This window comes from Eucalyptus grandis, chromosome 2 (assembly GCF_016545825.1).
Source record: "Eucalyptus grandis isolate ANBG69807.140 chromosome 2, ASM1654582v1, whole genome shotgun sequence".
Classification (NCBI taxonomy): domain Eukaryota; kingdom Viridiplantae; phylum Streptophyta; class Magnoliopsida; order Myrtales; family Myrtaceae; genus Eucalyptus; species Eucalyptus grandis.
Window position 1 is genome coordinate 50492432 of NC_052613.1, and position 24683 is coordinate 50517114.

The 24683-nt window shown below is 39.7% G+C and overlaps 3 protein-coding genes across 3 annotated transcripts; all 3 read left to right on the plus strand.

Annotated features, from left to right (window-relative positions):
• Positions 1-531: 531 nt before the first annotated feature.
• Positions 532-3877, plus strand: LOC104433442. Its single transcript, XM_010046186.3, has 7 exons — positions 532-758; positions 1502-1667; positions 2029-2091; positions 2191-2238; positions 2337-2390; positions 3105-3171; positions 3501-3877. The coding sequence occupies exons 2-7, from the start codon at positions 1521-1523 to the stop codon at positions 3623-3625; spliced, it is 504 nt and encodes a 167-aa protein (XP_010044488.1). The 5' UTR covers positions 532-758; positions 1502-1520; the 3' UTR covers positions 3626-3877.
• Positions 3878-4044: 167 nt separating this feature from the next.
• On the plus strand, positions 4045-8091 carry LOC104433443 (methyltransferase-like protein 7A). Its single transcript, XM_010046187.3, has 7 exons — positions 4045-4066; positions 4770-5089; positions 5954-6049; positions 6172-6390; positions 7007-7103; positions 7374-7436; positions 7546-8091. Exons 1-7 carry the CDS (start codon positions 4045-4047, stop codon positions 7737-7739), a joined length of 1011 nt encoding a protein of 336 aa, XP_010044489.2. The 3' UTR covers positions 7740-8091.
• Positions 8092-13887: 5796 nt separating this feature from the next.
• LOC104435601 lies at positions 13888-17176 on the plus strand (the record flags this gene model as incomplete). Its single annotated transcript, XM_018864652.2, has 3 exons — positions 13888-14320; positions 15956-15996; positions 16079-17176. Coding segments are annotated over 3 exons (1380 nt in total), but the record flags the coding sequence as incomplete, so codon positions are not given.
• Positions 17177-24683: the final 7507 nt, after the last annotated feature.

Below are 24683 nucleotides of genomic sequence, written 5' to 3' on the forward strand. Positions count from 1 at the left end.
AACTCGTTTGAGATCGAATTGATTTTCCGTCGTACTGGAAACTAAATACATGGACAATTAATCAGAAAAGATGAATGATAAATGCGTGTCACGGATAAATTGCCAAGTGATCGATCCGGAGAAACAAGAAACGTGGGTTCAGTAGGTGGAACTTAATCTCCATTATTGAATCATAAGAAAAGGATCGGTACCTACCAAGATGTATCTCTATCATTGGATTGGTCGAGATTAGTATTAAATGTCTTTATCATTAGATCATTAAGTGGGAGAGAATCTCCACAAGCCAAAGTCTAAAGTGAACGAAAATAATAACCAACTGAAAAATCACTAAGTGATATTTAAACGAAGCCCGAACGAGCTAATCATAAAAAGTAATCCTAACATAAACGAAAATGAGAATTTTTTAATCTTTTTCTTTTGATGAATTTTTTGTATATTTATATTTTCTTATCTATATTTTGTGGCGATCGAGCCAAAAGGAGCCCAAGTGCTGCGCGTACGCGGTTCGCATTTTTAAAGCGTTGGCTCGTGACGAGTGGCCATGACGAACACTTCGACGTCATCAATAAAATTCGCGCTGGAATCCAAAAGACAAATGCGCGTGGCGTGGCATTCAGGCTGACAGAGCATCTCGTTCTCGTTCTTTCCCGGTGTCTCGACATCGATTCTGTTCGTCTCCCATTTCAAACGCTTTTCTCGCGTTCGAATTCTTGCAATCCTCCGCCTCCGGGTTCCTCGTCGGAGCTCTTTCGAATCAGGTAATCTCGCTCCTACTTTAGTTTTGTTTGAGCAAGTAGCGACGAACGTGTTAGTACGAAGGTAAATTCGGCGGTTCGCGCGAGGTCCGAGGAGTTTCCAGGTGATTTTTGCTGTTCGTTACTGACCAACGGGTACAGACCGCATTTAGCTGAAGAGCTGATTACCGCGTGAGCAGAATTAGCGTTGTTTTGGCTGAAAAAAGCGTGCGAAAGAGTGTTTTTTCTAGCTTGAAGCAGGAGAAGGTGAAAAATTCTTACCAGGATGCTTTAGGATCAAAACGTGGAACGACACAGAAGACCGACCCATGATGCGGCATAGAGATATTTCTTCTGGGTCGGTTTTTTATGGAGGAATGTTCACTGCTCGGATCGTGTTTTCAGGTTTTAGTAAGAGAGGCTGGATTGGCAGAGATGCCTGGCGGTTTGAGTGCAGATATTGGTTTGCTAAGTTAACCGTGGGGAAAGTTTTTGATGCTGTATAAAATCATATGTAGCATCCGCGACTCTAAATGTGTGTGTACCTGGGTGGTTGTTCTGTTGATTTCTTTTGATATTAGCTTGATGCTGCTGTTCCGAACAAATTATCTTCCTCTTTCTCTTGGGTGAGTAGTGAGTCAGTAATTGGAGGAACATGTTCCCTTCTGATACTGACGCATGAAAAGATAAAAATTGACTATCCTGTTATGTAGTGATGATGTTTCTGTTTTCCTGATTGTTTGGTATCATCTGCTTCATTGTTGCAGCTATTACCCATTCAATAAGATGTCGGGCACAGCTGTTGAGGACTCACGGGACCAAGTGCATACTGATTGTACAATTAAAAGTGATGGTGATGGTGAAGGTGCTTCTAAAGATATATTACATTCAGATGTAGGTGATGAGAATGCTGTGCCTTCCCCAGAGGAGGAGGTATGACCAATTGCTGCTTGTGCATTCTGTATTCAATCGAGGATCATGCCCAGGATGCTTGTACAGGATAAAGACAGTATATTGGACTTTGTTTAGTTTAGCTGTAGCCGTCATGCAACTTTTTTTGAGACAAAAAACTTTGTGATGATATGTTAGGTGCAGCAAGAATATGATTCAGTCATGGACGCCGTTCCTTTTTCCCTCATTCTTTCATTTTCTTAAGTCATCTAACCAGAGAACAGTTGTTTCCTGGGCTAAGATGATCGATAACATGTACTCTGTTTTGTATTCCATTATTTTTGGATCTGGGCCTTGGGTAAAGTTTTTGGGAACTCTTTTACCTAGAAAGTGTCTTCCATAGGAGGAAAAAATCAAGAAGAAGTATGGGGGTCTGTTGCCAAAGAAGCATCCATTGATTTCCAAGGTATGTTTTGTTTGTCCCCCTTCCACTTCTTCAGTCCTCCAGAATAATATACTCCAGCAATATTAAGACTAGTATCCACTGAAAAAATGTGCTCTCCAGGATCATGAACGTGCCTTTTTTGATTCTGCTGACTGGGCTTTGAATAAGGTACTTGTAACTTGTTCAGGCTTCTTCAAATATCACCTTTGGATAAATACTTATAGTTGGTTTTAATGTTTAAATATCCTCATTGACCAATATTGCAGCAAGCAGCACAGAAGCCCAAAGGACCACTTGAAGCTCTCCGACCCAAGTTGCAGGTACTCGACTTTTATGCAAATGTTGCACTTTTTATGCTGAACATCTGCCAGAATTGCAACCTATTGGGTCTAAGCAAGCAGCCATGCAGATCATGATTGGCGCATTCTGAAAATCTCTAAACTTGGTTAAAATATGATGAGGAACAAGCATTTCACAGTGTGTACAGGGGACTGAGACCTCCAACCACGTCTTAGATATGAGAGAGAACAGGTCATATGAAGTTTGCTCAGTGAATGCTGTGCTTACTGAATTTTCCAGCAATGAAGATACAGCATGTGTCCCAAATAAGGAAAACTTTATGCGTGATCTTGGGTAGAAGTATCTACAGTGTTGAAAACTTATTTGAACCTTCAGAATGTGGCCTCAATTTTCCTGGTTAATAGTTGATATTCTGGCTCCCTTTACACATCGATGCATGCCATGGTTGGTGCTGGTTGTTTTTTGTATCTTCATGTTCTTCTCCTTCTTCTTTTTTTATATTCAATTTCTGTGTTCTTGAAATCACCAAATCATGCTGAGAACGTGTGCTGCTAAGTGCTAACAGTAGGACAACATGAACATTCATTTATGGCAAAGATTTGGGTTGCAGAAAGGACAATCTTCACATATGTTGCTGGTGCATGTACCCAATTCAATTTCACCTGCCATGCTATAACAGGTTTACCATTAGTTTCTCGACTTCTTACTTCTCTTTATCCTTTTGCCATAATCAGCCCACCCCACATCACCAAGGAAGGTCAAGGCGTTCAGCATATGCACCTGCAGATGATGGTCATGAAGGTAGAGCACATTGGCACTGTCAACTGATACTTTAGATACTATAGCATCCACTACTCTAGAACAGGGTTCACCGCAAAAGAGAGCATGAAGTTTTCTGCTGATTTCCAAGCAATCATAAGGAGGCACATCTACATTTATTTTTTCCATGTATGAAGAACCGAGTGCAGAAAATTATTTATCTCCCAAAGTCCTAAATGCATTTTCTGGTCAAGATGACCTTAGTAGGCTGATTGGTATGATGGAACCGGATTGTCAACTTGTCAAAATCCTTCTCCTTTAATTCAAAGCGGTAACCGTAACTTTGTAAGTCCCTTGTTCACGTGTCACAGGGAATGGCTACCATAGCGAAGATCCAGAAGATGAGAGTCACAAAGCAGAGGATGGTAGCGAGAAAGATCTTTGTTCGGAGGAGAAAAGCTGTCAGGACGAGGAGCAGCTTGATGTTCTATGCTGAGTCATTTTGGTGGAACTGGTGCTTTCTTTCCCCTTCTGTAATTGACAAATTGTAAGCCAAAACAGGGGGCAGTTGAACTACATAAGCCCGCCCTTTGATGAGTGATGAACGGGTGAGACGCATTTCCAACGGTCGCCTGTAGTGTTGCAGGCAACACATATGTCAGTAAGGCCTAAACTCAATGTGGACAATATGTCAGCTTGTGATCGAAACAATCTTTTTATCAAATTCGAGTCGTTGTCATAGACCAAATCACTGTTTTGAATGCAACCATTAGGTTCCTATTTTGAATAAGGGGTGAGCATGGTTCAATGTAGAACTTGGAATCCGAGAATCAAATCAGTAGAAACCTGTTTGATCTTAAGTTCTAAGGTATGTAAGGTAGATTCTAGGTTCTAAAAATTAAAGAACTTGTATTGATGGATAGGATCCAGGTTATAGGTTAGTGGAACCTAAAACTTGGAATAAGTTTTTGTAATTTTCTTTATTTATATATTCGTTCAATCTTATGGTATTTCATGGTGTTTGATGATAAGTGTATAATTTGGAATCATTCATTATATATCTAAATATAAGTTATGGTTTATGAACTGTAACAAAAGTGATGATTATCAAAAGTGATTTAATGCCATCATTCAATTAATAGCACATGTAAAATCTGAATAAATTCTGAACCTGACCATGAAATCTATTCCAACGGTCGTATAGAACCTAGGACCTGAAACTACTCGCCCTTATTTTAAATCAAAGTCAACGTGAAGGCCACACTCGCGGAATATGAAGTCCTGGTTTGATATTTACTGTGTTATTTATCATCTGATTTCATTCAAACTTTCTCCACGCCATTGCTCCAAATCCAAGCCATGGTAGACAGAAGACACTTCAATGGGCGATTAGAACGGAGTTTTTCCTCAAACACGCGGCTATGGCGTGGTTTGGATTTACGTTTGACCTTTCAACTGCCCTTTGTTTTGGGCCACCCTCTTCAGTTTTAATGTAACGACCCAAAGCAAATTCTATCGCCATCACTATCAGAGAGAGAGAGAGAGATAGAGAGGTGGGTGTTTTCTGACAAGCTTCAGCAACAGCTTTCATGGCTTCTTAGCTGGAAGTCAATCCTGCCTTCCCGCAACATGACGATGAGGATGCTCCACTCCTCTTCCTGGCCCCCCGTCTTCAACTGCACCCCACTCCAACTCCAGCTCCAGCTTCAAGTTCGACGCTCCCACCTTCTTCACACATAAGCCCATCAGAACCTCTCTCCCCGATCACGTCGTCGCGCGCTCCCGTTCATGTTCGGCTGCCGAAAACTCAGATGCCGAACTGAGACGAGCTCTCGTCGGTGAAGGGTTGCGTGGCGGCAGGCTCTGCTGCTGCGGAAGAAGGCATTTCATGGCGGCGACCACATCGCCACTCATCCCAATTCGCCCTTCTAATGCTTCGGATGATTCTTCTGATTATGCGGTACGCATGCTTGTCTCGCTCGCTCTCAAAGTATAAAAATTTTCTGAGATGTTATCATGTCGGTTCATTCGTCGAGTTTCCACGTATGCCCTTTTTGATTTTTTGTTTCGTTTACATGAGGATGGAAGTCAAATCAAATTTTGGTAAATGCAGATAGTTTATTGGTCTCTCGTCGCGTAAGTTTCTTTAAATCAAGTTGGCGATTGTCTCACCTCAGGTCCATCAGAAGCCACATTGTCGAAGGAAAGTCGGTGAATCAGATGGTAAACAGCGCCGTAATATTAAACCACTTGTTCATATTCCGTGAATGTTGCTCTTCAAGTGAAACTGATTCAACCACGTGATAAAATTTCAAGAATGCGTTGTGGGAACTTGTTCTCTAATAGTTCCATTCAGAATAGTGATTTGGTTCATGATAATGTCTCGAATTTGATAAAAGTTCTGGACCGGAAGTTGCAGTTAACATATTATCATTGTTAAGTACTGTCATTACTGAACTGGGAAGGCTGGATTTTGGGCATTGATTGCATTCTGTTTGGAATACAAGCGATCTGCATATTTATCAGTGTGATATCAAAGGGGTTCTCTTGCTTTCATGTTCTGACTCCTCATTTCCCCTTTGAATATGATCAATGTCCATGCTTTAGTCGGAGCTTATGACGTCTCCCCATGTAAGAGTGTGTTAACCCACGAATAGTTGAGCCAAAGCTACACAGCTTGTTTATTGGATAAATAGGTCGCCTACTCATGTGCTCGAGTATCACTTTATTTTAACCATTTTACATTTCCGAAGAGTTTACAGAGATTGCCAGATTTGGGCCTGTGAAGCTCTAACGTCTTTTAATTTGCATTATCTGTGCATAGGCAATGTTGGATAAATTTCACGCTCCTAGACCTCAGTGGTATGAGGAGTTCCAAGCTATGGTCCTTGATAAGGGTATGGAAGCTTATGAGGCTGAGGTTAGTCTCCCTTTTCAGATTACCTGAGTTGTCTTAATCTTTGTCTTGCTCTCGCTCCAAAAAAGATACTTGTCTCGAGTTCATACATAACCATCTGCGGTTGCATTCTGTTACTTGGCAAGATTGCAAGGTATAAGTCCCAGCTATTCAGCAAATTGAAGGGAAAAGTCAAGGAAATTTTGGAGATTGGTATAGGAACAGGTCCTAATCTCAAGTATTATGCCAATGACAACGACGTCCATGTTGTAGGTGTAGACCCAAAGAGAACAATGGAAAAATATGCTCGGGCAGCAGCAGCAGCAGCTGGTCTACCATCTCCCAACTTCAAATTTCTCCAAGCAGTATGAATGCATGAATATGGCAATACTAGTTGTGATATTTGTTTTCCTCTTTTTTATTGTTTTTGCTTTTTGAATTTGTGCATTTTTGAGGTGTGTGGTCATCAGAATTGGTATACCCAGCGGAGATAATTGGGCTTGAGTGATGCATGGTCAACTGGATCATATAAACTTTAGCAAGAAATTCTTTGTGATAATTGTCCAGAAACAAAGAAGACAGTTTTATCCAGGTCATTGAATAAGAATGGGCTGTTGGTGATTCTGTAGTGCTTCTTGTAACTTGTGTTCGGTGAATTTAACTCGAATATACAGAATGGAAGATGCTTTCTCAAGTAGAAGGTGAATTTTTTCTTGTCTTCAAGATGTTACTGATAACAATGGCCTAATAATTTGTCAACTTGCAAAGAAGATCACAAACCTTAAGAAACTTGATTGGCAAGATACTACATCGGGTGAGGGGATGGATCAAGAGGGGGGAAATGGCCATGGCTAGGTTTATTGGCTTAGTCAATCTGAATACCAAGGATTATATCCGCCGGATATGACCTCTGTCTGGCAACTACCAATGTCTATCATGACTTCTTCTTAGATCAGAATCTCTTTGGTTGATGTCATCCAGGTTGGTGAGGCTATACCACTAGAAGATGCATCTGTTGAAGCAGTTGTCGGAACACTCGTCTTGTGCTCCGTCAGTGATGTTGACCTGACGCTGAAAGGTAATTACTCTGTAAAGGCTATGATCTCCTTTTTTACTGTCTACTCCTGCACTTCCGTAGTGCAAATCTGAGGTGTTGAGCTTCTCTTTCAACCTCCTCATTGGTATGCGAAATCAAGCAAGGTTTCGTTATTTTGATAGCAGGTAGAAAACTTGGCATGTGAGTTATGTAACATTGTTTATTTGTGAGGACTATACTCCTTTGTTATAGCTAGTGGATTGAAGCCATTTAGTCTTTTACAAAGTATGATCTTCATATTTATCTTTTTAGAAGTGAAGAGGGTGCTTAAGCCAGGTGGTTCTTACATCTTCGTGGAGCATGTAGCTGCAAAAGGTATGAGCCCAGGAAACTTCTAAACTGTTGTGGCATGAATTGCGAGAAGTTTGAGTTGACATCATATGCTTTAGTGTTGATATTTATTGTTCAAAACTTGATAATTCAGATGGAACAATCCTCAAGTTCCTCCAAAGTATCCTCGATCCCTTGCAGCAGGCTGTTGCTGATGGGTGTCACCTTACCAGAGAGACAGGGAAGAACATATCTGAGGCTGGATTCTCTAGCGTCGAGCTTGGCACGGCCTTTTTAGCTAACGCCCCCCTCATAAACTCTCATATATATGGAATTGCCAACAAGTAGCGCTGCTAAACAACCACCAGTTTATAGAAAAGTTTGTCAAATTATTACCTGGGTTTGCTAGTCTGATCCCCTTAGGATCGTTTCGATCTGGAATCAGCAATATAAGGGATATCCATATCTAGCTTTGTGTATATGAAGAATGCTATGACTCCTTTGGCCTTAGGTAGTGCACTCTGTCCTTATAATCCCACAATATAGCGTTTGTGTTTACATAGTGTAGCGCTTTCTTGTGCCTGTCTGACTTTGAGCTGATAGTAATGTGGATCTTGATCAGCACTGTAGAAGAAGATGAGATGTATGTTGAATGGACTTTGCTTCATGAAAAACTACTGATCCGAGATGTTGATTGCAACTGGAGGATTGTCACTAGATATGGTGCAAAACTAACACTGTAGACGGGCTTACAGATACTGGCTGTTGAAACCAAACATGCTCATATGACCAGAAGTAACTGAATCATGCGTAAGCCTGAGAAAAAGAGAATTTGCATTATGAGGTGGTTGCTGGGCTGCTGTTAAATTTATCCAGAGACACCTGGAATCGAGCACATCACGAGCATGGCTAACTGGCAACGGGCACGTTTAGACTCATTCTCAGTGAAAAGTAAATTTTCATCATGTTGAAACATGCTCGTTAAGATATAAATAACAGACACCAATAGGATGCCCCGACAGGAGTTGACAGCTCTAAGCGGAGGGCATCCTCTGAATCAGGCCAACATCTCTGTAGGATTGCTGGATTTGGTCCGACTTTGCTTGTTCATGGAAAACATCTAGAATTGAATCATTCATTCATTCTGTTACTTGTGGCTGGCGCTTTGATTTATTCCTTTGGGTTGAGGTTAAAGCCGAAGAGTGCCGACCATAAGTGCCTTTGCAACCGTGCTTATTATAAGCTTGATCCAGTTCCTGGAAGAATTTGAACGACAATTTATTAGTCAGATGTGCAACGAATGCCCTGTGAGCGGGAACTGTATCTTTCTCTCATGGTCATTTGATGAATATTGTCCCTTCTCCCATCGGGTCTCTGTCCTTTTCAGTCTGTTGAACAAATTTTGATCTCCTCTATAACTTGTTTCCTCATTTATTCTTTTAGAGGCGAAAAATGTTAGGACCAACAGGGGAGTAACTAGAACAACAAGTGCATGTGTTCATATTTAAGTTGGTCATAAAGACAAAAGTGCTAAAGGTTTCGCACAATGCTCACTTTAATGTCAAAATCTTTTACCGGCTCACTTAAATGTCAAATTGGTGAAAACACAATCACTTAGGGCCTATTTGTTAAAATGTGTTTCTATTCCGAGGAACACAAATTTTGATTTTTATTTCTAAAAGAGTTTTTGTTTGCGTTTTGTTCCAAAATAACCGTTTAAAACGATACCAAATTTCTACTCTAAAAAATAGAAATTCGTTTTAATCTCTCTTTTTCTTTCTTTTTTTCTTTGGACCGGTGGACCCTCATGATTGACGGCGGATGGATGGACCTCACCCGTCCGCGGCCCTGGGCGAGGCTGGCGATTGGCCAAGCTCGAGTGCACAGTGGTGGCCAGGCGAATGAAGGACCGATCTCACCGACAAACGATGAGAATAATTTTTATTTGATTTCTATTCCAAAAAAGAAAAAGAAATAGAAAATTTTAAAGAAAACGATTTTTTTCCATTCTTTTTATATTTCTGGGCAGTTTTAGAATATAAATTTTTGTTCCTTGAAGCAGAAATATTTTTTTCTATTTCGTTCCTTAAACAATTTTTAAATATAAATTTATCAAATGAATTTATCTTCCAAAAACAAAATATTATATGATCTTTTTTTAATTAAGTGTTAATGCCTTGGTGGCTTTTTCATAAATTTTGGCCTTTATCACAAAACGCACCAAAGCAAAATGTCAAAAAATTGGAAAAAACATGAACAATCACTTAAATACCTGTTTGGTGACAAATTTTTCCTTTTTCCAACTAAAAATATTATATGATCTTTTCCGGCGAGGCCGAATTAAGTGTTAATACCTCGGTGGCTTTTTCAAGAAAATAAAAAAAAAGAAAGTCCCACAAAATTTGTGAACGATGAGGTGAACAAAAAAGCCTTTAAAAAACCTTTTTGTTCCCGGAACAAAAAAATAAAAAACAAAAACAAAAAAAAAGAAACGCAAACAAAGCAATTTAATCTCTCTCTCTCTCTCTCTAATTCAAACCATGTACAACATTTTTGAAGCAAAGATGTCTGGTTTGAAGGGTAGCCCTGTTCTCGAGTAACTTAAGTTAGAAAGATCGTGGTTTGAAGCAGAACATTAAGTGCTGGTGATCCCCGCTGACGAAGAAGGATCGAGTGAGCACGAGGCACTTCGAACACTTGGATAGAAAAAAAAAAAAAAAAAAGGGAAAAGACAGGCACGACCGACGAGACTTTGAAGCAATGAACGACACCATTTCGATAGTAGCGACAACGTCCGAAAAGCGATGAAGAAGGATCACCAACGATCGAACTTCAGAAATCCTTGAGAGAGGATTCCTTCGGGAGATCCGCGCATATGCTTTTGTTTTGGTTGCAATGAGCTCGAGGTGGACCGCGATGGAGATTTGACGGTGGCTTATGGCAATCGGAGATGGTGGATGGACGGTGGATTGAAGGTGATCAAGAAGGAATCAAGATTAAACATGGTCTCTGGATCTTCCTTATTCGACAATTTTGCGGCTCTCCTTGGACATTTGTAATCCTCTTTTGCCGTCATTGCTTTTGAGAATTAGGGTTTCGAATTTGCCAAAAAAAATGCTTGATTTTCCAGTTTAGGTTTTAATTTAGGGCAATATATGTAAACGACTCGTTTGGGAGTGTATAAATGCTAATTGGGCATATGGGCGAGCCATATCCATCAGGGAAATGAAAAAAAATATTATTACTTTGGATTTCTGTCGAATCAAATCATGCTGACACTTAAAGCAAAAAAAAAAAAATAACACTAAAATCATCTGACAAAAAGTTTTAACACTAAGCATTGTGCAAAACTTAGGGAAATTACCAAAAAAAATCTTAAACTTATTACAACTGTGTTATTTCAAAACTAAATCTTTTTTTTGGAAAATTTTGTATTTGTATTAATTTAGTCCGTTTGATCAATGCTAACATAGGCGTCAACTGTTTTATATGACGCCATTGGTACTGATAAAAATAATTTTAAATAATATTTTAATTTTTTTTTTTGAATTTTTATATTATTATTATTTTTTTTTATCACTTACTTCTTCCTCTAGCCTGTTGCCCTCAAGCGACTGGCATTGGCGAAGCTTAGCCATGGCTTGATGAGGCTTGACGAGGCTTGACTTTGCCTTGGCCACCTACTTAGCTGGCAAGGTTGGCAAGGCCTCACCAATCTAGTATCTAGTGAGCAACCTAGGCAAAACCAAAGGCTCATCGTGGCTTGACTGGCAAGGTCGAGCCTTACCTAACTATGGTCAGGCTTCCTCAAGGTTGGTGAGGTTTCTCACCTTGATTGATCATCGATGAGGACTAAGTAGAAGAAGAACGTAGTGACCAAATAAGTAAATAAAATTTTAAAAAATATATTAAATACTATTTAAAATTATTCACGTCAACACCAGTAACATCACGTAAGACGGTTCGACATCCATGTTAACATCGATCAATCAAAATTAGTGGGACAGACTAAATTGATATAAATGTAAAAAGTTTTTGACTCAATTAATAAATAAAAAATTGGTTATGATTGAAATGACATAATTATAATAAGTTATTACTTTTCTGGTAATCTTACCCATAGAACTTTAATTATTTCTTTATGTCCTAATGCCCTCAAAGTTGTCATGTAATCAGTGAGTTAGGTTCATCTCAAGAGCGATCGGGGGAGAAAAAGAGGCCTTTTAGTACAGCATTCATGCAGTTGAGAGAGCACATCAAACCACTGCACTGAAGCAGCAGATCCACTTCGATGAATATAAATATATCTGCATCCTTTATGGTACAGCATTAATGCGTTTTGATAAAGTCATCTAAAACGCGATTTGTCCTGTCATTTGTGACACCATCCGCTCCTTTTCTCCTATAAAGTCGAAAAGGAGCATTGCCCCCCCGCCCCTAAAATAATAAAAAGGGCGCATTTAGAGTGGAGCATGAATCGTGGAGTGGGCTAGACGACAGGACTTGCAGTTTTGAACAGAGCCCCTTGACAAAGAACCTACCGTGGTCTGAATGGAAAAATTCGTAGCATCTTTTCTATTGTAAAGCAAGCCTAAAACGACTTTTAATCTCAAATTTCTGTCCTGAAATCTCGATAATGATTCACAGCTATCAGATTCATTGTTGACTCAAGCCCCACCTTTACTCTCTGTAGGGTTTTTCAGTTTTGCCCCACACTCAGAATGTATGTGCATTTTAGCCATTGAAGGAGAGAAGATGGGATGGATTGTTTCTGCCATGAGAAGAAATTTTGGTTGATGGGGCACGGACTTGATAATTAGAATCCACATCGCTCGAGGCACATAGGTCATTGTTCCGAAAGCAATTAATGGTTCAAATTATGGCAAGCAATCGGCATAAGATATGGTCAATTCAATTGATGATATGCACACAAATGGGCTCTTTATCTTTATCTTCAACTGGCATCATGTGAATTAGAAAGAAATCTTGAAAATGAACATCAGAAACATTTTCTTAGAATTGATTACTTATATCACTTAAATATTTCCATTACTGATAATAATTGATACCCAAATATTTTCGTAAATGATGAAAATATTTTTCATACATTTATTTTAGTAAAAATACAATCAATTATTTTAAAAAAAATCGAATCGTTCATTGTCCACTAAGCTAAATAAATGAATCCTAATATGATTAACGCATAAACCTGGGGTCACGACAAGACAAGACAAGAACCAAGTGGGGAAGAAAAGGCACAGGGAATATGCGGAAATAGTTAAAAGATGGGGGACCTCGATGCAAATGATGCAGACGCCTCCGCACTTTTCTTTCCTGTCTGGAATCGTTAGGGCTTTTCGTCCTTTTGAATGCAGTTTCGTGCTCATCTTCCTCAAATTATGAATCCCCAAGCACTGCATTCCCCCTAGTGACACCCTCTCTCTCTCTCTCTTACCCGTCTTCCTCGATGCCAAATCGCACTGGTGAGTGTTGGCTCCATCTGAACTTTTTTCTGGGCATTTCTTTCTTATGGGTAATTTCTCGAGTTGTTTAGCTCAAATGGCGTTGATTGTCGCTTTGGTTAGTGGGGAATTTCGAAAATGCGTTCGGCTTCTTTTGTGGGGTCGGTTCGCTTCGGCCTCCGGGGATAGTTTTTGGGTAGCCATTTACTGAATTCGTTATCAAGTTCTAATTTTTTTTTCCCTTTCGGTAACTTCTTGGTGAGGGTGACTCATGCAGAAATGCTGTTACAGCACTGCGGACTTCAGCTGTTTGGACACCTGGGGGGGCTTTAGATTCTTTCGTCATCTCGGGATTTGTCTGGTGATAGATGATGGGAAATGTTTTTTTGCCGTAAATTTCGGTTTTTTTTTTTTTTTTGTTAACTCTTGCAGAAATTTGTCTTGTGGTGGAAGGGTTGGTCTTCCCTTGTGTATTTCCCGGTCCGCTGGGAAATTCCGGGGAACTGCTCTGCTCGAGGTCATGGCTGTGTAAACCCGAAATTGCAAGTTATTCGAGAATGTTGGTTCTTGTTGTTAATTATGACGACGATGGTGTTACCTTGCAGCCATGATCTGCGTTCCTAGCAATGGCATTCTTGTAGAGATTCTCAGGAACTTATTCTCTTTTTCGTCTGTAGCCTCCCTGTGACGTCGTTTTTCCATTTTCCTTTATGTACCAGAATTTTCCTTTGTGATTCCTTAAGAGTTTCTTATTGAAATCTGGTTACTGTAGGCACAGCGGCACATTCTTCAGGATGGATTTGTGTTCTTCCTGGACAGTGATATCAAAGGAGACATAATTACCCTGACCAGGAGTGTAAGTCGTTAGTTTGCCAGTAAGAATTTGGTGTCCTACTTGGCCGCAATACTGCCTTGTACTTAAAGCACCAATGGCAGACATTATGTAGTTGATGAACCTAATTCCTTGACAGAATCATGAGCTGACATGGGAGAAGCTATCGGATTGATTTCAGTTGATCATTGTCCAGTTTTAAAAGTTTAAGATATTAGCTTCTGGAGTTATACAGAAAATAGCTAAAACGGGGTCGCTCTGTTGTGTGGCTGCAAGGCCACATGGATCACATGCAGCCAGTGGGGACTGGTCTGTGGGCCCACATGAGCCTTACTGGCGAACAAACACTAGCTTTTCGCCACCTCCATCAAGATTGGATATCCGGCTTCAGTATGAGGGCCTACCTAATGGTTTGCGGGACAGTGATCCGCTTTATCGATCATCCACGTCTTCAAACAGTAAAGGAAGTAGGGGATGGGTGAGAGGCAACCGTCTCTACAATCATCAATACTCTGCTTCTGATGGTGCAGAGCTGTTTTTAAGTAGTCCATCTGACCAGTCTCAGGGTCCCCAATGGACACCTCCAGCCATACAAGAAATTAACGTTGAGGACTATGGAACTCCAACCAGAAGAGGTGAGCATCAAACGTACATTTTATGAAGCATTCTCACTCTGATATCTTATCTGTTAGAATTTGGTTGCTTATTGCTATGCTCTACTGCAAGACCATCGTAAGTTTTCTTGATTTTTTAGAGTAAGAAGTTAGAACTTTCCATGATTGCTCAGTTCTTTGATGTTCGAGCATTTTCACTGACATTCTGCATTGAGGTGACATCACATCGCCTTTAAGATGATGATTTCTGACAAACTCTTTGGATTAAATTAATTTCAGATATTATCATATATCAATTGCAGTTCTGTATGCTCTTCTTAATGGAAAAAGTAAAATCATTAGTTGGATACAAGAACTATTATTTTTTGATGCGGTCTTTATTTTTTGGCATTTGCATATGTATCTTTTTGTCCAAAGTCTTTGCATATGCATATGCTTTTTATTAGTTAGTTTTTGAGAAAACGGGAAGTTTGGCGTATAGAATCTTTTGACTTCTGAAGACCTTAGAATATTGATTGTTCATGTGCTATTTTTCTATGAATGGCAGCCACTTAATGATTCATACTGGACGATCTCTCTCTCTGTCTCTCTCTGTCTCTCTCTCTCTCTCTCTGTAAAATAATACCAGTCCTGACCCAACATGTTGGTTTTTCTTGGGATGTGTCAAGTGTTAGTGGCTCAAGCAAAGGTTCTTTTGCATTCTTGAGTGTAGGTCATGGTCATACTGGTATTGGCCTACAAAGGTCACTACTCAAAAACGTTCAATCAATTTTCAGTTGGTGGGACCCCAATCTGATGTTGGCCAAATGCGGCTGTATTTTCATGAGTTCGCTCTTTTTTACTTTTCGTCTGAATGAGTATGCTCTTTGAGGATCCGTTATTTTGGCGTATATTTAGAAGTTGTATATTATATCGTTTTGCTATGGAAAAACATATCTTCAGTTCTCATTGGAGCTGTGTACTTTGCTCTAGAATGCATATATCTGGTTCCTAAACTAAACCTTAAAATAACCGAGGGCAAGAATGTAGCAGTGTGAGATAAGCTAGGCTAACTATTGACATCTCTGTTGTACTGAACCTGAGATAGCTAGGGCATTCATTTCTGAGACGGCTGGGCTGTCAGCTTTTTTATGCATCAAAATTACATACTACATCATTTGATTACTAATTTTGTTACCAGAGGATTGGGGAAGTAAGAATTGAATATGATATCTAATAAATCTCGGTAGGAGTAGATCACCTCTTGGTCAGTCCTGTATTCTTGTTGAATGTCAAAACCTACAAATTTTGAGGGCTAAGTGCTTCCCAGCAATATGGACTGACCAGCTCCTAGCCACCCCTTGCATGAGACCGTATTATGTGTTTGAGAAGTGTAATTTCATATCTGAGAAGAATTAACAAGATATACAAGTGGTACATCTCCATCTCCTTGTTTTCTGTTAAACGTTTCCTGCATAGGCATCTGAATTTGTAACCTCCTTTTACTTTCCTTTCTTCCTCTCGCAAGATTGTACTTGTTTATGGAGCATTCCTAGTAGCACTGAGATGGACCATGTTTCAATGAAGAATTTCTAGATTAAACAGTTTTTGTGCCATCCCTATGATTCATAGTGCCAACATTTCTGAACTTTTGACAACTTGTTTTTATCTTGCTAGATCAAGCTTCGCGTTCGTTATCCTTTGCATCTATGATGGAGGTACTGTGTCCTCTCCCCATTGTAATCCCTTCTACATACCAATTGGCATCTCAGAGATTATTTCAATTTATGAACTTTGCAGGGAACCACGGTGAATCGAGATAGTTTAGGTTCTTGTTCATCCCACTCAGACAGTAGTGAGTCAGAACCTGCATTTAAGTCATGCATGCGCACTCACCGCAACATCTCTAGCCGTCGTTTCTTCATATCCAAGCCAATTCACCCACTTTCCTTTCCCACCGATAGTCCTGCTAGAGAAGCTTCTGATCCTGCAGCTGCTGGAATCTTGGGGCTCGATGCTTCCTCCACTCCACAAAGAGATGCCCATCGTTGGAGTAGCGGTAGCAGCAGTGTTGACTTGACAGATGCATCGGAGCCATTGGAATCTGAAATATTTGGCCGATCCTTCCACTCCCACTCCCACTCATCCGATGCTTTCAGATGCGGATTGTGCGAAAGATTCCTTTCGCATAGATCCCCATGGAGTTCACGTCGGATTGTCAGAAGCGGAGATATGCCAGTCGCTGGGGTCCTTTCTTGTAGTCACGTTTTTCATGCGGAGTGTTTGGAGCAGACGACTCCTAAGATGCGGAAAAGTGACCCTCCTTGCCCTTTATGCGCGAGAGTGGATGAAGGGAATTCCCCAGAGTTGCGAGCTATTTCTAAAATGAAGAGTGGTTTTCCTAGGCTTAGAACATTTTCTGAGGGTGGGCCATCTAGGCCTTCTTGGGGTTGTACACAGGTTGGGGATTGTGTCGAAGGAGCACTGCATGCACCCCCTCGAAATGCCATGATATTGCTGAACAGGAATCGTGTCAAGAAGAACCTCTCTCTTAAGGGCACCACGAGCAAGGAATATCCCGGTAAGTTGAGAAAAACTGGTTCCCATTCTTCGCAGTTTAGCAGCAGAATATTTGTGGATCAGAACCATCAGGCGGCAGTCGGGTGCTCTAATTCAAAGTCAGGCCCGAGCGTGCATATTGGATGACCGCTTGTGAAAGAGTTGACTTCTAATTGTAATCATGTAGTTTTATCCCACGCGATTTGCCTTTTCGGCTGATGGGCCTATACCAGTAGGGTTTTGAGACTAGAGAAACCTAGTGTTGTTGTTGTATGCTTACGACATTGTTACTTGCTCAAATCAAGTATGGAGGGTTCGGCGATGTGTATGTTCTTCGTACAGATTTGGTATTTGATGGGAGTGTTCGACAATAACAGAGGGACGATAATTAAACCCGTTAGCTCGTGAGTCTCTGAATATGGGCCATTAGTGTTGGGACATTCCATCGGATTCTTCACCGTCCTATATAGTTCTCGTGAGTTCCACATTCTCTGCATCCTCTCGAGTATCTTCAGATGCTCGATATATGGCAGCCGCATGTTGCCAAAATGGGTCGTGCCACGTCAAAAGTCAAAACACCAGTGACCTAAATTTTCGGTCTGGTAAGCGTAATTGTGGATGGAATGTCACGCTGATAGCAGTGGCGTCTCGTGAAATGCTGCCTAGTGTTGAGGTTTCTAGTTACCGCAAATCTCGCAGATGGAGAGGAGCATATTGGCTGCATCCCCGCGCTTCTCCCACGGAGGCGCGAAGCATCTCATCCGAGAAGTGTCGAGTCGGTTGTCCTGCACCGCGATATCTAAGGACAACGAGCGTGCGGCCAGTGGAATACGTCGTGTAATTTGAACCTCCGCAACTCTTGGGGCACAAGGGGTTTCCCCCACACATGGCGGTTTTCAGGACGTTTGGGTTGAGAGATTCGAGATGAGCGTTACGTATGTCACGCACCATACACGACAAGGACTTGTAAAAGATCTGATGGTACACATTTATGTCAATTTTTTGAGGGGGAGAGACAGACACACAAACAATGCAAAATATCGAGGGACTGCAAAATCTTAGCTGGATGCGAACCCTTTGGTCCCCATCCGCAGTGTTGTCTTCTACAAATCCCATGCGAAAAATTTAAAGCTATGCTCGACAATGTTGTCTTCTACAAATCCCTTGAGATATGCAAGACTATGTTTGGTAACTAGGATAATATTTATTGTATTTGTGTTTAGTGTCCACCTAAGATAAGATAAAGTCGGATTTAAGAGCAATATAAGCTAGATAAAATTATTTCATTAGAGATGCGGAATAAAGGTAGATATGATTTTTAATATCCATAATATAAAAGTTATTTTTCTTGAATAATAAGCTTATTAAATTAATGAGATTAAATTAATATTTGAATATATATAATATCTGAATTCTAATATAAAATTTTTAAAATAACAACAAAATAACAACAAATTCATTTTTATTCCTATTTTTATTTATATATTCAAATTTCTTTGTAATTTATAACAAAAATTCAGCGTGTATATTTTAGTAATTATATTTGTCACATAATTTAGGTATATTAAATTTTTTTATTAGAGAATCATGGAAAGGGAAAAAATAAATAAACAAGGAAAAGAATAAAAAGGAAAAATAATAAAAATATAAGAAAATAAAAAATGAAGTGAGCAAGAGTGTTGTGGGAAATTCTTACTATCTCCATTTGTGCAATTTTTAATTCATTTCTACAAATATGTTGTTTATATCAAATTGTAGACATGATAAGGTGTGAAATTATCCGGCTTTATTATTGCAATTCACAAAATGGTGAATAGAATATAGTAAAATCCTTAGATTTTATGTCCGAAAATATCTAGTCCCATCTAAACTAGAGATCCAAACAACAAAACATAACTTAAAGGCACGTACTCTACCGTGGGAGGCTTCTATCGCTGCACCAGTAGCAGTCATATTGTTCTGTTCTGTGGGCCAGCCCGACTTCCTCCTCCATGTTCTGGGGCTTCAGGCGTCGTTAGTTGGGATGAGAGGAGCCATCCCTGAGCTTCTCGGAGATATCTCATGCACCATTTACTGCTCGTTCACACGGTAAAACTGCAACAAACACTTCAAGATTCCTCTTCAGACATGTTGGCCCTCCCATGATGAGAATCTGGAAAAATCGCAGGCTGTCTAAATTTTAGTGGTGCTGATAACCCGGAAAAGAAAAGGCAGGGATGCAAGCAAGGAGAGAAGAAAGGAAACATCACTGGAGCTCTGCTTTTCCGTGCTTCATACAAATCGCACATCTTCTTTTGGGGTTAACTAGGCTTTCTCTTTTTCCATTTTTGAACTGGAGTCTATATAATTATTGAAGAGTAAAAGGCATAACATCAAATCGCACAGGCCATGTTCTCGTGGAAAGCTGGATTCAGTCGCCCTCAGGCGAAAACCTTCGTATTTCGATTGTGTACACGTCTTCGGGGAAAGACGAAGAGTGAACCGACGAACGTGATAGCTTGTGAATGGACGAATTTTTCAAGGTGCGCCCTAATCATGCAGGCCTAGCGCAATGTAACTCTTGATTCTGGCGGGTCGTGATGTACCTAATAACAGCTCTACGTACGACATGATCTACATTCTACCACGTATATATTGTTAGTCATTCAAAGTAAGCAGGCCTTTTTGCTGATGAACTACTCGATTTGGCCCGAGGACTACTTGTACAATCACTGTTGTGATAAGCAACCGATTGAACAATAAAATAGACAAAAGAAGAAAATATATCGGACATGAGATTTACGTGATTCGGTCGCAAAGACTTATGTCCACGAGAAGAGCAATGATGAATTCACTATAGATCAATTAATACAAGATAGATTACATATTCGAGTCACTTAAACACTCGCTCGGTGTTTCCAAAGCACAATTACACCCAATAATACATGTAGTGTTTAGCCCTACAATAATCCTCGTAAAATAATCTCTCAATTTCACAAAGGATTTAACAAATCTAAACTCGTAAGATTTAATCGGCTTGAACACTAAATCTTCTTGGATGTAATTCACAAACAAGAACAACAAAAAAAAAATCCCTCCCAAGCACTTGGCACTTCAAGATCACTTCTTCATGATCAACGCGCCGACTTCTTGTAGGATTCTATTTCCTATCTTGCCCGACACACATGTTAGTCCCAATCAAGGTACAGATCAAAGTCAACACCAAACTTTCCTACTTTGTTGTTATCTTGAACAAACAATACACGGAATTTGATTTCCGTAATCTAAAAATCCTGGACTTTTATCCAACTTATCAAATCGGCAACTTATGGTGCAAATATTTACTTTGGAACTCCCACACCAAATAGGAAAGTTAATATTCAACCTTCATATTTTTCCTTTAGTTTATATTGAATAGGATTTCGTTTACAAACTCAAGCTTGAGACATATTTTAACAATAACAATACTCCAATGTACCAATAAATCGCACCATTGATATGAAGAAGCAAGTCAATCACTTCGATAAAACGTTAATGGAATCACCATCTCACGTCCGCCCGAGAGTGACAAGAAACAATGCCGCATGTGCCGTAAAGGAAGAAGCAAAAGCAACGACGCAAGATGCATTTCTTCGTGAATTGGAAAGGGGTTGAACGAAATTGTCAACGGAGGGAGGGAGTATCATTGAAGTAAAGTGGAGCAACAACTCAACTTGGGGTATCTCCGGAGATATTGTGGATTTTGGAGTCACGGTCGACGTTAATGCCACCACCCCCCAAAAATGGGCTGATGTCACGCGATCTTTGACTAATCTCTGTCCCTGACCCTAGTTTAGATACGTTGTTGGACAGGCTGGTATAGTGGACGATTTCGAGTATTATGTCCAGATGAGATTGAGACGGTAGATTCATCGAATACAATCCGAATTGAAGAGTCGGGTCATGTCTCAAGTGGACCGCTCAAAAGTTCTTGTACTAAGCAGCATTTACCTTCATCAGGGTCTAATGGACTCCCAACTAGCGAGAAACTGAACATTTTATTACAAAAGAAACGACCGGGAAATTGATGTTACCATGGCTGCCCATTGTTGCAAAGTTTTCGGCTGCACGAGGATTTATTCACGACAAGCGAAGTAAAGCAGCAACCTGAGGTCGAAAATTTTAAGTTTAAACACCGCATTGGTTTCCGAACATTCCGCTCAGACATCTTCTAAAGTTAAAAGCAAAGTCCCATGCAACACGGTCCATGTAACTTCCAATAACGATCCCAACCCGCAACGGAAAGGACAACGCTACATACCTAGAAGAATCAAATCGGAAGCACTTTCTCTCCTGTCGGCAGCAACTCCTTTTTTCTCCCCTCAACTTTAATCTGTTGCTTCCACATTCCTCAAATCTCACGACCCCATCAGCAACCGATTTCCCTAGATCAGACGGTCACGAGTGAATAATCTATACACCCCTCTTTGCTGGATAGGGTTGATCATTAGAATCTTGACGGCCTTTTAAGAGAGGTCACTTTAGCCCCCACCAAATCGCACTTTGCACGACCCACTATTTGGAAAAAGGCTATGAGGCACCATGCACTCGACCCTAATTGGGAGTTGGTGTGCTTTTTTCGTGCATTTTGTTCGGAGTTTTGTAAAGTACTGAAAGGGAATTGAAAAGAAAAAGGACAGACGAGAAAAATATATAGGGATTTGCTAGGTAAGTTAGGTAATCTACCGAAAGGCAGTTGAAAGACATGAATATATCATCATATCTCAATGGAGAGATTCATTATAGCTTTGGCTTTCCTACTACTTCTATGATAGACAAGGGCTTCCCCATTGATCGCGGGGACTTTGCTTGACGCATTATAACTCTCTCCAAGCTCACCCATGATTCATTATGAGCCAACGCTTCCCATTGCGAATCGATTTCAAGTTAAGCATTTTCAAATGTTTGGCAACCGATTTCAATCTATCATGGAAGGATTTGGAGTTATCCCCCCTGACACTGTATATTGTGCCGGCACCATGATGCTTAATCTTTACCTGGCCGAGTCCTTATTCTAATGGATGCTCCGAAGCAATGATAAACGGCATGAAAATTTTGGTCCAAAATTGTTATGACAACAATATGTGGGAATGGTTGTAATCTAATGCGATGACAAGCCTACCACTTCCTCTATTCACAAATCATTTTTCCCAACGAGAATATTGCATGGCCTTTGGTTCATGCATATCAAACTTATCTAAATTGTTGATCATTTGAGTCTTGTGATCAAATTTTCATACTAATGATTTTATATGGTGTATGGATCGTACAATAACTTTTTTTTTTAATCACATAAGATACTAGAGGTCAATATATCCAACATGGATATCGACTAATCCCGATGTTCGCCACGCCAATTGAGAGGGTGTTTGTTTGTGGTGTTCAACTTTTAAGGAATGGACAAATGAAGAATTATCTATTCAATTTCCCTTAAATAATAGGGGAATCGTTCAATTGTGTCCGTCCAAAAGCAAACAATAGTGTTCGAAATCGAAGCCCCACCAGATCTTCTCATTACATGAAAATAAATAAACAAATTTAATAATAGTTATTTCACGAGAGAGAGAGAGAGAGAGAGAGGTGCATGTGCATGTGCAAAAGAGCGCAATTGCAATCCAATGAGGACGGACATGATGTGTCCTTTGCGAAGAAAAAGAAGGGGTCGCGATTTGACATGATCAAGCTATAATGACTAGGGCTTTTCAACGACGCCCTCACGAGTGGGGGGAGTCTCGTGAACAGAGGACACTTTCATTTCCCACCTTTTTCTAAAGATAAATACATTAGACATAATTATCATAAATGTCCTACGTCTAACTAACATAACTCGACGTGCGGCCTCTCTCCTCCCCGTCGAATTCGAAGCCTCATCATATGATTTTTTTTTTTTAATCGAGTCGGTCTACATAATCAAATCGGGAAATGATTACACGGACATGATGTCATTTTATCTCTTTTTAACTGAGCATGTAATAGTTTTGATTTGCCTTTTTTTTCTCCTCTATCTTCTCCCTTGGCGACCTGTGACTTCAAATTGGATATGCGGGGGATATATCGACCCCAAGCGTTAACTTTCAGGGTTTCACTAGCTCCAGCTCTTGTTCCTAAATGCAATCCTTTCTACATTAGTTTTTACTATTATCCTCCATTTACAAAACTCGACATTGAATGGACATTAGCTATATCTTCAACATTTTAGATATGGTATACCATTTTATTAATTTTTACGACCTTCTATATAGATTTTGAGAGAATCCCTTTTATAATTTTGAAACAAATTTTGGAATCACACGGTTGTGTAAAATTATGATATAAATTTAGATCATTATTGAAGAGAATCTATTTGTTATTTTTCTGTAGAAAGGAATTCCATTCTAGATAAGCTGTAAAATCCTCCCTGTAAATGTTCTCCAACGTTGCTTAGTTAATCAGGGTTAAACAACGAGATCAAAAGTGGGGAATTCTCTTTAATTAGACATAAAGCAGGTGGTGGTGGAGGTGGTGGCTGCCTTGCCTCCAAATTCCCCAATTGACTTTCCGCAGGTGGGTGGGGAAATTTGGACGTGACATTCCGCATAAAGTAGGAGACAGGAGATCTAGTAAAATTCAGCAAAACCCTTGGCTTATTGGGCAGATGAAGAATCCTATACATCAGAAATCTGTTAAAAAAAAACAAAACAGAACAGAACAAAAGAGGCCAACATGATTTTAAGCTTGTTTCTGCTTTTAACTTTTGGTTGCAATCAAATAATCTTATAAGTCACGCATTTCGATTTCATTAAATTTAATTTTTTTTTTAAATCTACAAAATATAAAAATTGACACGTAAAGTCGAATATAATTTTTTTTTTTTTTTGAAGTTTCTTGATTTTTCAGAGGAAAACAACTTCTTCTTCTTCTTTTTTTGTTTTGGGTGTAAAATAGGGACTTCGAGTTTTTTCGCTGCGCCTCTTGCCCTATAGCTGAGGAGAATCAAAACCCTAATTTGGGAGCAACAGTGAGCCCTGAAGAGGGAGGGAAGGGAACAGAAAGGGGAGGGAAATCTAGCAGAATATCAGTGTCTCTGAACATGTGATCTGCTTTGGCTCCCATCGACATCAACCTCCTTGTCTTGTCATTAAAGGTAACACCGGAATCATTCGGGGAAAAAAAAGAAGAAGAAGAAGAAAGGATGGTTGAAGGGAAGTTCGTATTTCGGATATAAAGACCTGATCGTGACCATAGAAATCTTTGAAATTCATCTAAGATCTATAGGATGGCCAAACGAGATTTATTATGACCATCAATTGTAGGGTGGGTCGATTTTCCCCCATGAAATTAGAAATCATATTAGAATAGTCAGTTCTTAAATTGTGAAATCAGAAACCTATCCACTTAATCTTAAAATTGGATCGGATCGATTGAACAGTCGATCGATTCCTAAAAGGTCCAAGAACTTATGGTATTATATTTTTTATTATTTTTCTTGGTCCCTACAAAACAGTGGGTATTGTTGCATAATCTAAACCCTCATTCTTTAGTATTTTGGATTTTTAATCAATGAAAATCTCGATAAATAATAGCTAAAGATGTGATCAAATATGATTAAGTATCATTAACTTACTAACAAGAAAAAGTATCAATCCAATTCAAGTGATTTGATTCCGTACTTAGAATTGTGATTAAACCGGTATAATACCAGTTCAAAATTTTAGGAACCAAAAACCAGACCAATTCCAATGCTCACCCCTAGGATCCAACATATTCAAGATGGACCGAGTTTAGGCAGGCGTTACCTATCAATGACTAGTCAATGGTCCAAAACTTAATTTGTAAGTCGAAAAGTTAC

What these genes read in the sequence shown, in the direction of transcription:
- LOC104433442 (XM_010046186.3), top strand. Translation starts at nt 1,521, where the DNA reads ATGTCGGGCACAGCTGTTGAGGACTCACGGGACCAAGTGCATACTGAT. An exon ending in AGCATCCATTGATTTCCAAG is followed by an intron (nt 2,092 to 2,190) that starts GTATGTTTTGTT and finishes TGTGCTCTCCAG; the next exon opens with GATCATGAACGTGCCTTTTT. An exon ending in CTCTCCGACCCAAGTTGCAG is followed by an intron (nt 2,391 to 3,104) that starts GTACTCGACTTT and finishes TGCCATAATCAG; the next exon opens with CCCACCCCACATCACCAAGG.
- LOC104433443 (XM_010046187.3), top strand. Translation starts at nt 4,045, where the DNA reads ATGGATAGGATCCAGGTTATAG. An exon ending in ATGATTCTTCTGATTATGCG is followed by an intron (nt 5,090 to 5,953) that starts GTACGCATGCTT and finishes ATCTGTGCATAG; the next exon opens with GCAATGTTGGATAAATTTCA. An exon ending in ACTTCAAATTTCTCCAAGCA is followed by an intron (nt 6,391 to 7,006) that starts GTATGAATGCAT and finishes GATGTCATCCAG; the next exon opens with GTTGGTGAGGCTATACCACT.